The 17,353-nt window shown below is 33.8% G+C and overlaps 1 protein-coding gene across 5 annotated transcripts in view; it reads right to left on the bottom strand.

The window, feature by feature from the left end:
* Positions 1-17,353, bottom strand: part of LOC106468901 (multidrug resistance protein 1-like) — a 96,363-nt gene that overhangs the window by 61,952 nt on the left and 17,058 nt on the right. For all 5 annotated transcript variants that reach the window (XM_022397266.1, XM_022397267.1, XM_022397270.1 and 2 more), the window contains 2 exons: positions 12,840-12,973; positions 60-231 (listed from right to left, as the gene is read on the bottom strand). In XM_022397266.1, coding sequence (XP_022252974.1) covers positions 60-231; positions 12,840-12,973 — 306 coding nt within the window. The remainder of the gene's footprint in view (positions 1-59; positions 232-12,839; positions 12,974-17,353) is intronic.

The following is a 17,353-nucleotide window of genomic DNA, read 5'->3' as shown; positions in this document are numbered from 1 at the left end:
AGGTCAGCTAGCAAAGGATACAGATCACGTGACAGATAGAAATACCACAACATTTTTACCTTTCCCATAAAGGCAGAAGATAAGGCCAACAAAGGAGTTAGTGACATGATCACAAGGGTCAACTCCCAACCCACAAAAAAACCAACAATAAATCCAGAAAGAAACGTGGCTGCATACTGAATAAACATGCTGAACTTGTCACCTATCCCTTCTCGTATCCTTTCCAGATCACTGTAAATTACAAGAAATTCACAATTAACTTCTTTAAATTTGAGTTTTTATGTAGAAATTACTGAGTCAATTAATGAAAGTTAAGAACATAAAACATCAAGTTTAAAAAGTTTAGGAATTTGGTTCAAAACTAGAAGTTAAATATGTTGCATCACATCTATATCTGTTGGTTAAGTTTTAGTTCTGATATATGTAGGTAGCTTGCTCTGATCAGAAGTTACTAAGAAGGAAAAGTGATTGACCTTGCGTACACAGTAAAATCTAAGCATGCAAGTATAATTATAGTTGAGGCAAAGTGTTTCATGGTTTTTGCACTATAAACACATTCAAAATATTCAAATCTTGTGAACTTGGATGTATGTAGGATATAGTGTAAACAAGAAAAATATCATCCATACACAGGGATTACAATTAATTGTAGCTAGCTGGCAAAAATGCAATGGATTCTAGAGTTTATCAAGTGACCATCAAGGCACTGGAATATTTTTTCCAGTTGTTAATCCAGGTATGATTATTCAGACCAGTTACATATAATTTTCAAATTATAAAGTTGTCTGCAAACACAACATTTATGTGAAAACCAAATATGATGATAATCAAGCAATAAACATTTTTTCATTGATATCATGAAATATAATTATTACAAAATACCTATAAAATTTGATATTGGATTAAAAAAAATATGAAATCAAAAATATGATACTTCCTGAAAATTTAAATCAGCTGAATATTTATAACCACAAAGGGCATGCCACTCATGAATTGTTTAGTTTTTTTTTTATTGCTAACATGGCCAAAAATGTTAGTTCTTAAGCCATGTTAAAAACCTACATTAGTAAGTTGTTTTCAATGTATCATATACAACAGTACGATCATATATACCTTTATTGCTAATATGTACATTTCAAGAATGACAACTAAGAAATGAGATAGCAAATATGTCAAATAAAGATCCAAATATTCTTTGAAGCAGAACAAACTACAATGGATACACTGTAGTTATTTACAGTTATAAGAATTCCAAAGAAATTCAGAGTAATACTTTATGAGTCATCACTCAAAAATATTTTGTTAACTCATATTTTTACTTTTTTGAAAATAGATATACTTGCTTATCAAACATATTCTGTTCTTAAAACAGAACAAAATATGATACACAAGTACAGGAATCTTCCTTGAAACAAACAGTAAATGCAAATTTTTAGGAACCAATGGTTTGCACACTTAAGCATATATGGGTATGGTATGTTACATACAGATTCAATCACAATCCTTGCACAATGAAATTTTTTATGATGCACAGCTGAATACACAAATGGTATAGGTATTGTAGGAAGTTATTTTTCACAGTGGTATAGCTAGAAACAGGAAATGAGTCTAAAAAACCACTCAAGTTGGATGTGATAGCTTCCAAGGATATTCACTTTGGTTTATTTAGATTTAAAAAATTTGTTTACAAATAATGATAAAAATCCGGGGATCTCATTGGGGAAAGATAACGATTGTAAAACTCTAAACCATAATTTGCAAATCTATTGTGTTCACTTATAACTGGCAAACCATTGGAGTAACTGTCACCAAACCTGACATGGACCATTATGACCTCTCTCCAACTAGTAACACAGGGGGTTTAGTGTTTTTATCTGATCCCCCTATGTCACCCCTTGAGGGCATGTAATGTCTTTCCCCTGAATTGGGTCTGCTCATAACTAACAAACCACTAAACTAATTGCACAACCCTGACACACTCTCTTAGGCAAGTACCCTAGTACGTATTCATTCGGATCCGACATTAGGGTCATTTTTAACATCTTATTGTTATTATAAATAACAGACTCTAAGGTGTTTCCTAAAAAAAAACATTTTATATATTTATGTTTACATATATATTGTATATAGGAAAACTCGTTATTTATTGTATTTTAATATGAAAATAAATTCGAAATTTTATAGCTGATCAATACTAATGGGCCCCCTTACAAAAATTGTACCAAGTACTTTGAAGTCTTAAAAACGCCCCGATCAGACTTCCCTATGTCATTCAATGAGAGTCCCTATCAGATAGTCTTATTTATTACAAGCTGAGATACCCGTCCTTTGTCCGAGTTATGAACTTAAAAAATGTAGGTGAATGCTATGATCAATAATACAAAAATCCTAACTTTCACACAATTTATTTAAAACATAATATATTATTATTACAGTATTCATTAGTACTTCACCAAAAGTTTTCTATAAGCTTTAATAACTCAATATGTACAAACTTAAAACATGGTATACACTGTGCAATGGTCAGGGTGAGTTTGTAGGAAGAAGTAGCCACCAAAGTAGTGGCAATAAGGGCACTTTGTTTTACCCACTTTCAACACCCACCTCTTAATGTCCCTCCATAGTGTTACATAACTGAAGATTAGTGAGTACAGAAGTGTCTTACAGGCCAAAGTTGAAAGGTAATGGGTCAAAGTTGGTATAACTCAAGAAACAGCTCTTCATATTATGGTGGCTGTTGGACTAGAAACATCAGCTGAGTTTATGTATTATTGCAATAGTGGTGGCCACTTTTTTTCTTTGCATTCCTCCATAGAGAGTATTAGTGTACTCTCCGAGATATATAAGACCTTTCTGTGCCCTCCTCCCACACTGTGCAGAGGTTGTGTTATAGAAAATTTAATATTTTTTGGTATAATGAGGTGGCGCCATCTATGATTGTAGTTAACGTTAACTTACATCGAATATAATATATATATGCTCAATAACAGCAATAATGAAAGTGGAGGGGGTTGTGAACCCTTATTAACATGCCCCTTGTTCCAAACTATCATCCCAGCAACCTAGGAGTAGTTAGATAACAGACAAACAAACTGACAGACACAGATTTATGATATGTGTGTGTGTGCATATATGTATATATATATTGTGGTTTGTTTTTTTTTATAAAATTCTTTTACTGCTATGTATCATACTATACATGTATACTAAACCTGTTCAGAGAGTGGGCAGAAAATGGCTCTTGTACTAATTAATTCCTTATTACTCTTAAGGGAACACAAAGGTTCATTACACTTCATAAAGACAAGGTTCAAAGTCTTTGATGGAGAAATTATCCATTCCCTAGAATAAAAATATCAATTACTTGAGATATCAGTCTTACAACATGACTTACAAGAAGCATAAGTATTTACTCAACCTACTAAATTTACTTCATAATTATGTAATGCAAATATTACAATAAGCTTGAATTGCGTTATTATTATTAATAACAAAACAAACAACTAATTTGTTGCAAATGGCCACTAAGAATAAAGTGGGGTCCAGCAATAATGGGCTAAGCAAGAAAGAATTATAAGATAACCAGCTCATGGCCCATTATTTTGTTTATAAGAAACAATAAATTTCCCTATTATATGTTTTTTTCTATTTTCAATAAAACGATTATGAAATAAGAGTAAAAATGAAAAAGAAATACAGAAAATGTCTGTAAACAATGAACATAAACTGTCAGATAACTATATATCTATATTTGCTGAAATCTTATTCCAACTTTGAAATTGATTTTTTGAGAAATGGGAAGAATGTATGCAGACACATATGGAAGATGCTGGAAAAGAAGAGGCATGGAATGTAGATATAGATGGAGTTCCATGGATAAAAGTTATTAATGATGCTGGCTGGGGGAACAAGAAGCTATGGTCATCATTATACTTCTAACATACCAACTTCTAAGTGTTGCATACTGTTGCAGTCATAAGTGGTTATTGTGCAAGAAAGTTACTTTTTTGGCATTTGAAACAAATATTGTTGCATATGTGCCACAGATGAGAAAAGGGGGAACAGCATCTGAGCACAAATGTTACTGAAACTAGAATGATTCATCTCCTGCTATGGAACATGATATTATTGTAGAAGGTTTCTGTAAGAGTGAATTCATGCTATGAACAAGAAGCTGTGGTCATCATAACACTTCTAATACTGGTGTCACAGTCATAATTGGTCATTGCACGAAAAAGATATTTTTTTGACATATGGAACAACTATTGTCGCATATGTGCCACAGATGAGAAAAGGGGAATGGCAACTGAGCATAAATGTTCCCAAAACTGAAATGATTCATCTCCCACTATGGAGCCTAATATTCTTGTAGAAGGTTTCTGTAAGAGTGAATCCATGCATGGAGTAAGGTATAAGGTACTAATTGGTGATGGAGATTCAAATGTTTATAACCGAGTTTTGGAAAGAGTACCTTATGGCCGATCAGTCAAGAAAGTTGAATGCGCTAACCACATGGTCAGAAACTAAACTAAGGTATTGCACAACATTGCTAGCGAAAACACTGAAAATGAAACACATCTATCAAAGTGAAGTGTAATTTGCCTCAAAAAAAGAGCAAGAGGCACAATTTGATACATCAGTAAAAATTCCAGTTGTGTAAAAAATATCATAAATGATCTAAAGAATGGTTCATATCATGTTTTTGAAAGCCACAAAAAATACAGGCCTTACTTTTGTTCATTAGTCAGCAACAACAACAAAATCCTAACAATGCCTTGTTCCCTTCTCACAAGAATTATGACTGCTGTAGACATGCTTGTATGAAAATCAGATGGACTAATTTCATATGACACGAGCAACCTTGCCAAATCATATATGCACACTGTTATGAAATTTATCAGTGGAAAACAAATCACTAGGTTTCACATTGTCAAGGTGCTAGTTTATCATACCAACTAGGACCAAAATGGCATACTTTAGCTTGGAAATTTCTTTGATATTCTTCATAAACGAAAGTGGTCCAAAATATTATAACTCACAAAGAAATGTCGACCTGCAGATTGTCACCTGCTAATCATGAATTTCAAAGATATTTGATTTATGTTTTGAATTTGAGGTATAATAGCATAATCAGTATTATGATTTGCATTTGTTATTGTGTGTGTTTTTTCATACATTTATATTATGAATCTACCTTTATGTTATAAATAATTGCTTGTTTTCTACTAACTGCAAGTATTTTCTAGAGTAAATAAAAGTTTAATAGATATTTTGTTAATACATCTATGTTGTTTAATTTTAAATTTTTACAAAGTTCAACCACATAAAATTTGGATTAGTTTTCATTATGTAAGATAAAGAATATGGATGGGGTGGTTTGATAGTTTAAGGGACCAGCCCGAACAATATCACTAATAGCACCCCAATAATTTTACATGTGTTACATACTGGCTAAACAAGAACACATCAAATGCACTGGGTAATTGCCTGGTGGGCCAATCCCCCCCCCCCCCACTAAATATGAAAGAAATGTATTAAGAAACGAGTTTATAAATATCTTCTATATTACGCAGCTATTTCACTGTATTATTACAAATATCAGTTTTATTTTTGAGGCAAACATTATAAACACGTAAAATTGTAACTCTTCCAACTTTTGGTGTGTTTCAAATGTGACTAGTGTTTGTAAAGTCAGCTGGGCTTCCTCTAGAAACTGTGACTTATTTACTACACGGAATTTCTGAATAAAAAAATTTGTAAATATTTCTTCAAACACTGCACACCCTGTTTCCTGAAACATGCCTTTGGCTGCTAAGCTAGAAACACAAGACACCTATTATTATGGCAGTTACGTGTCGGGTTTTAAATCTTACTTGTTGAGCTAAAGATCAAACATTGATTTGAAATCAGGCTGAAATGCTTTGTTATGGGACTTCTGGGTAGAAAGAAGCTTGAATAGAACCTGATCCTCTCAGATTGCACACAGCAACTAAATGCCTATCCAGACAGACAGACAGTTATGGAACTGCTTATTTTTCAGTTCAAGGTCAAAAATGCACAAAATCTTGTAAATTGCAATGTATAATGAACTACAAATGTAGAAAGTTATTTGTTTTGTTTTTTTACACATGATCATACAAATTATGTGTAATGGTTATGCACATGTATTTATAGTTTTATGTTATTTATCTCCAGCTCAAACATTTTGTGACTATTTTCAAAATACTGTCACTGTAAAAATCATCACCTAAACCTACGTACAACAGAAATCAGCTGTAATAAAGTTTCAGTTTTTCAAAACTAAACTTACAGAGTTTATGAAATAAGATGGGTTGTTTACTTCTCTATTCACAGAATATCTACTGTATTATAGAAGTTTTATTTAAGTGAAAACTAGTGGGTAACCTAGCAAGTGGTTTTAGAATACAGCTCATTATGTGGTTAGGAATATTTCTGTATTTTGAAATCATAATAGTAAATAAGTCTTCGAAACTTTGTCATATTTTATGTATTTGCAATTGTTGTTTTCCAAGCCTTATTAGATCTCAAGAGGTGCAGTTTTATATACTTCTTGGCAGTTGATTTTTTTTCGTTTATTTATAAAGACGTCTTGTTTTTCAGTGGTATACCACTAATTAGACACTGTATCTGTAATTTCCCCCAGGTTACTTGACCTGACTCTCTGAAGAATGGGACATTTCTAATAAGGACTTGGTGGTAAAGGTGATAGCTTTCCTGTAATATGTAAAATGAAAAAAGAAACAGATACAATAAATCACAATGATTTCATTATGCAGAAGAGGTTGGCATTTTTTATGCACATAATTATATACAATATATAGAAATTGATAATTCTTATTAAATGGGAACTCTATCTTTGAGAGTGGCATGCATGAACACAGCTAAAAAAGAACTATGAACGTACGCTTTGTTTATCTCATGGTAACAAACTGTGTTGCATAATCAGTCAATACCTTTCATGCACATTGTATTTTACACTAATTTCCTTCACTTGAAGCATTTGGAATATATTTTTGAAAAGGTCCATTTTGAAATATTATATTATCATTTTCCCAACAAAGTGTCTGAACAACATTCTCTATGCTAGTAAAGTTGTGTAGGTTTTCACATATTGCTGAACTCAACATCAGAAAATAATTTGAGTTTTTATTCTTACTTTATTTATTTTTAGTATACTCGGCTAAGAAAATTTGGAATAGGAATTCAGTTCAAATGCCATAAATTTAGCTTTACTACATAATACTTAATTTGCATGTGAAGTATATGTATCATAAAGAACAATATAGACAACAAAGATAAGTCTTTAAAAATAACACAAACTTGAATAAATTCATAGAATTTATACTACAGATAATACAGATCATATCATTTTGAAATCAAGAAAACTATTCATTACTGAACAATTCTCTGAATAAATTTGAGGATTAGCAATCTATCTGTCTGTGTTGTTTATTAACAGCAATCAATTTATACTGTAAATAGTTTTATGTTTCCGTGGGTGCTAAGATTGGCTTGAATGCATTCCTAAATTTAGCTTGACCAATTGTTCAGAAAAATTTGTAACGAGTTAGTTCTAATTGGAAGAATTAGTTACACACATGCCTTTACACTGGCTCATCAACTAATAGCAGCATAACATATTCATCCATTGATGTCATCTATTGGTGTAATTCAGTAATAGTTAGCTCTGACGGAAACCTTAATGCAGTAAATTATTAATTACATATCATGGATTGAGCAAGCAGCTATATTTACTTTGAGAAATTTAATTTATTGTCTCACCAAATAAATTGCTGATGAATTGTGTCCAGAAATAGAAATGTGAACAATTTCCAACACTGAAAATGTATTTCTGATAGATACCTCCTCTCATATTTAGCTTTCCAAATTTGGTGCCGCCCTCTATATGTGAACTTTTTTGTATGCCACAAATTTTGAGGCTTCCATGTAATCTCATGTGATATTGCTGCATTGTTGCATACAAAAAATCATGGAATAACCCTCCACCAATAAGAGTGCGACTGGTTTGGTTTGTTTTGAATTTCGCACAAAGCTACACGAGGGCTATCTAATTTAGCAGTATAAGACTAGTCAACACCACCCACCAAATCTTGGGCTACTCTTTTACCAACAAATAGTGGGATTGACCATCACAATATAATGCACCCACGGCTAAAAGGGTGAGCATGTTTAGTGTGACGGGAATTCAAACCCATGACCAACAGATTGCGAGTCGAGCACCTTAACCACCTGGCCATGCCGGGCCTAAAAGTGTGACTGTTCGATCATCACTTCAAGATTGGGGAAGAAAGTAAGATACATCAAGGTGAGAGTCTATTGGAAATACATTTTCTGTGTTGGAAAATGTTAATATTTGACATGATATTTAACCTCTTCTCACATCTAGCTAGAATCCCATGTTGAAGTAGTGGAGGGAGTGGTGCAAAATTTTACCTAGATGAGCCCCTTTTGGAAATTACTTGAATAGAATCCGTGGAGTGCAGGATCCTATACCTTGGAACAATACAGAGGCACATTCATGGGAAACTGCACACTGTATGTAACAGGGTACACTCTTTGCACAGAAAAGAAGGGAAGTGTTGCATGGATAGGTGAAACATACAAAGACAGTCCAAAATCTGCATCAAGCTATTGGAAGTGCTATATGGTTAGAGTGGCTAGGGCAAATCAAACTATGTGATGGGTCACCACCAGTGCAAAACCTGCAACACAAGGAATCGGACTTCTGGGTTGCAGAAGGAGAAGGGTCCCTACCATCTGCACCTCAAACCCAGTGAAGCAAAATGGGAAAGTAACATTCACCTTACAACTAAGTGAGAACTTATGTTGGCTGGTCTTGCACCAATTCAACACCAGACCATCCGCAAACCCAACTTCTAGATAGCACTCAGGAGGCAATGTCTATGGTCCACCACTCCAATGGCAAGATCTCCCATGCTCCACTAGAAGAAAAAAAGAAGGGAGTGGGAATGAAAGCACTGTGGTGAGTCCGGGTGAGCACCTCACCATAATACAGTACAAAGGGTGACCACAAAAACCCTATTTTTAAAAGCAGGCCAGCACTAAGTTTTAAATTAGGCATGGAGGATGGAAAAAAATGCCCTGCCTTCTTTACTCTTGCTAGTTCATGAGTTGGTATAGTCTGGATCAGGCCTTGATTAGGAAATTGAGTTCTACAAGGATAACTTTTATGGATTTTGGTTAAAAAAAACTTACCCAGTCAGAGATGTTAAAATGTATAAAGAATAGTGATCAGAGGCAGTCTACAGCCCAATTAGGAAGAAATGGTCAGATGATGGATATAGTATGTGACAAACGTGAGAGGTAGTCCACATGCCAGGCTAAGTAATTTCCTCCCAAGAGTCAACAAAAATACACTAAACAGATAAGTTATGAGACCCATCCAGTAAAAAGAATAGGAGAAAGATTGAAAATGGATGAAGTATTCCACAGAATGAAGATTCAGAATCAGGAATTATGGAATAAAGAAGTACAGGCCAAATGAAAATGGACAGCACAAAGAGAAAAGAGAAGGTGATCTGGAGATGAACAGAAATAAAGTTGAGAAATGAAAACCACAAAGAAGCTGAGAGAGCTGCCCAGTAACCATCAATAGTTAAGACGGACAAGTTCTGGTCAAAAAGCCATGAGAAGAACAAAGGAAGATGGGGAAGAGAAGGGCAAGAAGATTGAGAAAGATCAACACAGAGATCAGTGGTGATGAATATTCCACTTTTGTTGATAAACTTTTAAGGCAGACAGGCAAGTAGAATGGGACAAAAAGAAGGTTACCCATGAAGTGAGGTCCAACTGTTATGCAATGGATGTGTGAAGCTGGAGTGATGACAGCTGTATGGAAGAGAGAAGTACAAGGCTGAAGAAGAAGGGAGTGGGAGAACAGAAGAGGAAGAGGAGGAGGGGGAAGTCAAAAGGCTCAGCAAAGGAAACCAATACTGAGCCGCCAATAGGCGCCACCAGAAAGACCGAACAAGACGTGTCCTGAAGGAGGGAGAAAACTCGAGGGTAAGCACAAAGGAAGAAATCAGACCAGTCCTGATTGAATGCATCCACCACAAATGTAAAATAGGAGAAGCTTGGCATTATCTTAATTGGCAAAGGCATCAATGTAAAGAGTGCCCAGACGAGAGCAAAGCCATTAAAAACATGAGGATTGAGGACCACTCCATACAAAGGATCCTGAGAGAGGTTCTACTGATCATGTAGAGTCTACTATAAAAAATGTATGTGAGCACAAACCAAGTGGATAAAGGGTTCCAAGGAAACCCAAGACCCCAACAGATAGAGAGCCCCTCATGTAGGAAGAGAAATAGAGGAAAGAGTTGTGGAATCAAAGCCTTCCATGGCCTGCCAATACAGTGGAGAAGCCTATACCATGCTGAAACAAGAAGTGAAAAACACACTCATGTGAATCAGATACAGGGTGAGAGTGAGATGGCATTTCTCCAGCGTGACCAGCCATTTTAGATGAGCCACCTCCTGAAGAAGGAGAACAGTATGCTTGGAGGAGTCCTAATTATCCATATAATGGCAAAATCCAAACTGTGAATGTGACGAGCAAAGGCATGCACTATGCAACAAAAAACTTATGGGGGCTAATGACACCACACCAAAACAAAGAGCTCAGAATTTATAAACTCAACTATGATGTACAGATTAATGATAAAGTCTGGATGCTGGGGAGATGAGAATGTGAAGACAAGCATTGGAGAAGTTTATTTTAGTTATCCAAAGCCTCAGAGAAAAATATCACTGAAGGGATGAAAAAACTCACCAGGTTAAACTAAGGTCAAGAAACTGATGTAGACATGAAAGAATGATGACAAGGTGTCATTCCTTGATGTACTGGGGAACAACAAACAGATGGGAATAAATCAAAAGAAGGATAAGAAACCCTTTCAACAGCATCCTTGGCCAAAGGGTCTGACACTGCCTCAGGAAAACAATACCCTGGAAGAGAGAAAGGAATGGAGGAGGAAAAGTAAAACAGACAGAACCTATAGCCCTCAACATTTGGGCACAAAATGAATCCCTAGATTCACAATCAAGTCAAACTAGCTTCACTGTTCCAGAGCCTTCTAGAGGACAGGCACTGATGAGATTGTTGGTGCTACAATTAGTGGAAGAATGGATGTGAGAAGAGGAATGGAAAGGAACCAGTAGGATGGGATAAAACAACTGAAAGAGAAGGGGCACTGGAAAAAAGAAAGCTGGAACACAAAGGTGATCAAGAAAAAATGATGGCATGTGGCCTCAGTCCGTGACTATAAACAATCAAGTACCCCCACCAAAAACTCATAAGCAGAGGAAAAGAGGCAGATGAAAGTCCCTGAGATAAGAGAGAGGTAAATGTACACAGCCAAGAAGGGCTTCCCTCCCCAACAAATCCCACCAACAGAGTAACCAAGTTAGAAAGGAAAAAGCCGAGTAAGACAAATGCACCAACATAGAAAATACATATGAAATGAGTGTCCACCACAAACCCCCTCAGAGGAGTGATAGATTTCTTCCAAAAGGAGATGGATGGAGGATAGATAACATAAAAGGATAGTAGAATGTTAGGCAAAGGCAAGAAACCGAGTTTGAGAACTCCAAGGCTTAAGAAGAGACTTCAAAGTTTGGAAGTCCAAGGAAAGAGCTTTAGCCTGATTGTAAACCAAGACATATGTGTCAACCAGTTGAGGAGGATGAATCATATCAGCACCGGAGTGAAGTTGAGACAAAAAAATTTTCAACATGGACTTGGTTATCAGGGGAAGGAGGAAAAAAATAATTCTGAAGAAGGGGCCGAACAGAGAAGGGAAAATGAAGAATAATAAAAGATAGGAGGCAGTGAAAGAAGATAACCTAACTGAGAAGTCATGGAAGGATGCAGAATGTCAAGGTAGATCCACAGCTGGAAGAATTGTTTGCAAATTTAAGTGGTGGCAAAAGCCTGCCTAAAATCCAAATCCTCACTGACAAGAATCCTAAGAGAAGAAAAGACCATATTATAGCCTGAAAAAGGCTCAGGCCATATGCAAGACCCCACCTCCAGCTGCACAATGGTCATCACATCTTACAGACAAAAAAGCACCCAATTCTATTTGTTAGTCTACCTACAGTGAACAAAGTCCAGATGTTCAACACTTTACAGCATGGAAATGACCATCTCTATGTAATTTGTGTTGTGAAAAATATGAGCCACAAAGTCTGCATAGGCAGAATTGTTTGAAAATAAAAACACACTTGTACATACTTCAACCAAACATTGTTGTTGAGAAATCTCACATTAGCAAAAACAAAGTCTTAACACATAAGTGCCATTCAAGAAGTGATGATTGAACAATCAATTTAGGGACAGCCATCTGTACTAGGAGGCAGTGTTGCACTCCTATTGGTGAAGGATTGTCACATGCTCATTTGCATGCAACAACACAGCAATATCATGTGATATTAGATGGGAGTCTCAAGACTAGTGGCAAGCAAAAAAGTCTGCATATAGGGAGAAGCACTGAATTGGAACAGCTAGATGTGAGAGGAGGTTACATATCAGAATATTTATTTGATGATACTTTTAAAACTGGTTAAAAATATTTTGACGTAGCATTTATTTTCCAGGATGCTTAACCACATTACAATTTTAAGATATTTTCAAGTCCAGAAATTGAATTTATAAATTTCAGAGTTTTTAAGGATTTTGTTTTCATACCCAGTATATAAACACTCATAAATATATACAAGACTTGTTAAACCTTTGAAGAAAATATCAATTATCAATAAAGATTTTGAAGGCTTACTCATTAAGTCTTGTTGTGAGTTCTCCACTCTGGTGTTTGTCAAACCAGCCAATTTCTTGTCGCATGATTTCATAGAAGAATTCTTGGCGGAGTCTATAAACTTGTCGTTCACATGCAAGCATCCAACAAACAATCTAAACAGCAATCCAATAAGACACTTGTGATAAAATAACATAAGCACTGACAGACATACAATATTTCACTACAGCCTACACTTTTTACATGTAATACTTACATAAAACAGATTTTAACACAAAACCTTTAGCTCATCACTAAAACAATATCAAAATTTACTATGATGCTCACTGATATACATAACAACACAGAAAGAATTTGTAAACATAATGGGTATAATATGAACCACCAACACTAAAATTACTTTTCTTTTTTTTCTTCTAAAGTCAATACACAATAAAAACATATAGATGGCTGTGAGCGATCGCAAAACATTACATTTTAACTTATTGAGAATCATAATACAAAATTTTCAGGTTAAACCAAAGGTAATACATATCAAATTTAGTTTTGGAAGAAATTATGAAGATATATAACTTACATCTATCATTTATATTTCTTTAAATAACACTTCCTCAAAATATCTGTGAAAAACTTTCAGAAGAAAACAAACTTGCACTGAAAAAAATGGACTTTTATTCTTAGTTTGAATAAAATGCTTTAAATTTATAACTGTCTAGAAATTCAATTTCTTAATCTTTTAATTTTTTGCATAGCTTTACTTCTGCAATGATTATATTCAGGTTTACATAGATCAGATATTTATTTGGTGTCTTTTTCACAGAAAATTGTACCAGTAAACATCACTGCAAGTACATGTAGATAAAGCCCAAAGTTCAACAGTCATAATGAACTTATGACAACAAGCAAGGTGTTATCTTTTAATGTGCACTAACAATGTTATATTGACTTATTGCTTTATGTCTCAATGGCATCACATGTACATAAAACAAGATCATTTCCTAATTTTGTTATCTTTTTCTTTTGTTGAATGAAAACATGATAACTTATATCTAACATACACATGTATTATATGTATCAAAAGCTGATGCACAAGTCTCCATAAACAGCTACTAGTACAATAGTTAAGCCTAAAATGCTAAAAACAACATTTGTGTAAATACATTAACCATTGAGGCATGATTTTAATTTTATCCAACTTTTACAGTAACCAACTTCCACCATATAATCGATCTTGAAAATAAGATGCTATAAAATAATTTCATCTGTCAAACAGGAAATTTCACATAAAAAATTGATTTAATATAACTTTTAATACTTATTTGCATTCTGTTCATAAAATATTACTTTTATTATAAGTGACTTTTAATTACATACAAAAAAATATTACAATACTTTAGTTGACAGATGAAATACTCATAAAACCTTTCAATATTTCTGCCTGGGCCTAGTATTTCAACAAAAATTTGTAGCACACACTTGTACATATGTTTTACAGATTTACAAGAAACTTTAGTTACCAAATTAACCAGTACAATAGTCAGTTTGTTATTCCAACACTTTTTTAGATATTTTTGCATAAAATTGAATAGTTCCCAGAAGTTTGAATTTATTTTTAAGGAGCATTCACAACATATTCAGATAAAAAATTATCAATTAATCACTCAATGACTTTACACCACAATAAACTCATTAACAATTAGCTATTATGCTTAGAATTCTAGAGCAACTGATCCCTTTAACAGAGCCATCTTATGTTAAATGTTTGCAATTATTACACATGTATTAAAATAACTAACATACGTCTAACCTTTTATTATTTATATGGCACTATCTAGTCCTCTGGAAACTTAAAATTTTATGTTTTCACCTTTGGTAATGTTTAACTACTTAGTGTTAGGTTTGCAGTTTAGGATTATACAAGATTTAATTCCCTTTTTTAATTAATATCCTATTTATAATTGTTTTAATTTCTTTTCCAAGTGAAACTGTTTTACTCAATATGTTTCATAAGCAATTTTTAAGGTCCATCAAGAGAGTAGTGGATTCATTAGTTGCTTTTTAATGTACAGCAACTGGGACTACCAATTTTGCAGTTTATTTTTATTCTGTTCATCTATATTTTTCTCTTTAGGTTATGTAGAAACATAAAAGTTCTCATGAAGAAAATTTTTAAACAGCTAGATGACAAGGATTTGTTTTATTTTTTTGTCATGGTAATAGGCAACTATTTATCAAATTCATAAATGTTCATTCACAAACCATTCATTCTAAGATAAACATTTAGTTTAACTCTCACATAAACACTAACTGGTATCTTTTCTAATTAACCAAAAATGTTCTCATAACAAATTGTACGAGAAAGGAAAGATGAGTAGATACATGCTGACCGACGCATAACTTTTACTTTCTTAAAATTAAAATGAATTTCCAACAGGTTTTCTCAAATACTAAAAGCATTTCCATGTTAAGTTTGAATTCATGCTGTCATCAAAACATGTGACTCAAAATTTCCAAATGTCCTTTACATATTTACATACAATATACATCACTTACTCACAATACTCCACTATCCCATCTGATGAGAATAGATCAGTGGATCTCACTTAAAATTTGCTTGATGAAATATTGTTGCGGAGAAGCAGGAGGTATTTCAGGAGTAAGTACTTGTACTAACTTCATTTTAGTTCTTGAAAAATATAACTAAAATCAAGCAGATTTACCACTGAAATACAAAAAGCCAGAATACCCATATTGTAAAGGAGGTAAGAATCAACAAACCACAACTACAGGGCAAGAAGATACACTATCTAAACTACAAAAAAACTGTAGCCAAGCACAATCAATAGAATCCAGAATAATAAATAAATTATTATAACTAGATTTTAGGAAGAATGAGTGGAGCCTTATAGAAAAAGAGATTGGACATGGACTCTCAGAAACAACACATTCTTCTAAGCAAGGTACCTTTTCTATTATGATGCTCTGGTTGATAGTTGCACAGGAATCAGTTTTGTGACAAGTAACTGTGTAAAGCACTGGTAAAGCCAACAGTGGGATACAGGTGGTAGCATTAACACATAAGAGAAATACTATGTCCTGCTTTTGCATGAACGGTTCTCAGGGGAGCTGCACAAACACGTATTATAAAACTAAATATCCAGAGGCAAACCATATCCAAGTTGGTCTGGGAGTCACAAACCAAATAATTAGTGGGAGCTCTGCAAGGACAGTGCAACAGGAACATTAAGGCATTAACTAAAATACATCAGATAACTCCAATGATGGTTGGAGTGGAGTGATTAAGTGAAATCTCTAATGGGACACAAAGACATGCATGAAAATATGAGAAAGGTATCTGCTGAGGCATCATCAGCCAACAGTTGGCACCCTTAGTCCATTTTCAAATGGTACCATCCTCTCAGAAAGCTCCAGCTTAACCCTTTTGAGACAGGTCACAGGTGAAAGGCCATGTCATCTTGTTTGTTGACTTGCATTCAAAATTTTATTGAACCACTATTTTATGAATTTATGTCAATAAGTTTGGTATCAACCTGTAGATTATAATTCAAATTTTAGTACTGTATATTACTCAATTTCTTAGTTTAAAGCAAATATTAAAAAAATACAGATAAACATTGATTTTTATGTGTCACGTGGTATGTTGAATGCAGCAAATTCAAATTAGATGTTTGTGAAGTCAAAATACTAAGTCTATAGTTTCAAACAAATTAGAAACTCAAATTACCAATACTGACAAGCTAGAATGTAAAATTAGGGCCTCTTATCTTTTCAATTTGCTAAGATATTACTCATGTAATAAATCAAACACAGTGGCACCCCGCCCACTCATTTCCATTTTTTGAAATGCTTCCTTATGTATGCTTACTTCTATATATGACATGAATAACCAATCAGAAGCTCAGAATGTCTCCCTAGTGGCTTTCTCAGCCATTTCTTTATTTTGAACCAATATTTCAAGGAGGTAGGGTATATCTTTAGTCTGCTTGAAATTTCATATTTTTTTAGACTAAATTTTTACTTAGTTACTAAGCTTGATAAATTATAGTGGAATTCTATGGTATTAATGTAGTAATTCATAATTTTTAGTTATTGAAATGTATATATATATATATATAAAACCTAGAAAAAAAATTATTTTGTTTCATATCCTCCACATGCAATTTTTTTAAAGGCTTAGCAACCTACATCAAGCAGCAACTGAGTACAAAGGTCGTAACTAAAATATATAATTATTTGCTTTACTTCTTTATTTACTGTTATATGTTTTAAGAAAAAGAAGTTTAAGAACATATTTCAAAATAGCAATAATCTAGGTACATATACAATGTATAATAATTGAAATGTCACTGTATTTTACAAAATATTAGTCTGCTAAAACACAGCCAAGTCAGGTCATTTGTAAAGATTAAAGGTCAGTTATATATTATTGGATATGGTAACAAGAGAGTACATGTACCACATCATTGTAACTTCTGTACTGTTAGCCAGGCATGGCTGAAAGGTCAATATAATAA

The sequence above is a fragment of the Limulus polyphemus genome, unplaced genomic scaffold (assembly GCF_000517525.1).
Source record: "Limulus polyphemus unplaced genomic scaffold, Limulus_polyphemus-2.1.2 Scaffold3209, whole genome shotgun sequence".
NCBI classification, from domain to species: domain Eukaryota; kingdom Metazoa; phylum Arthropoda; class Merostomata; order Xiphosura; family Limulidae; genus Limulus; species Limulus polyphemus.
Note: the sequence above shows the minus strand (reverse complement) of the source record. Positions and strands in the feature narration are given on the sequence as shown.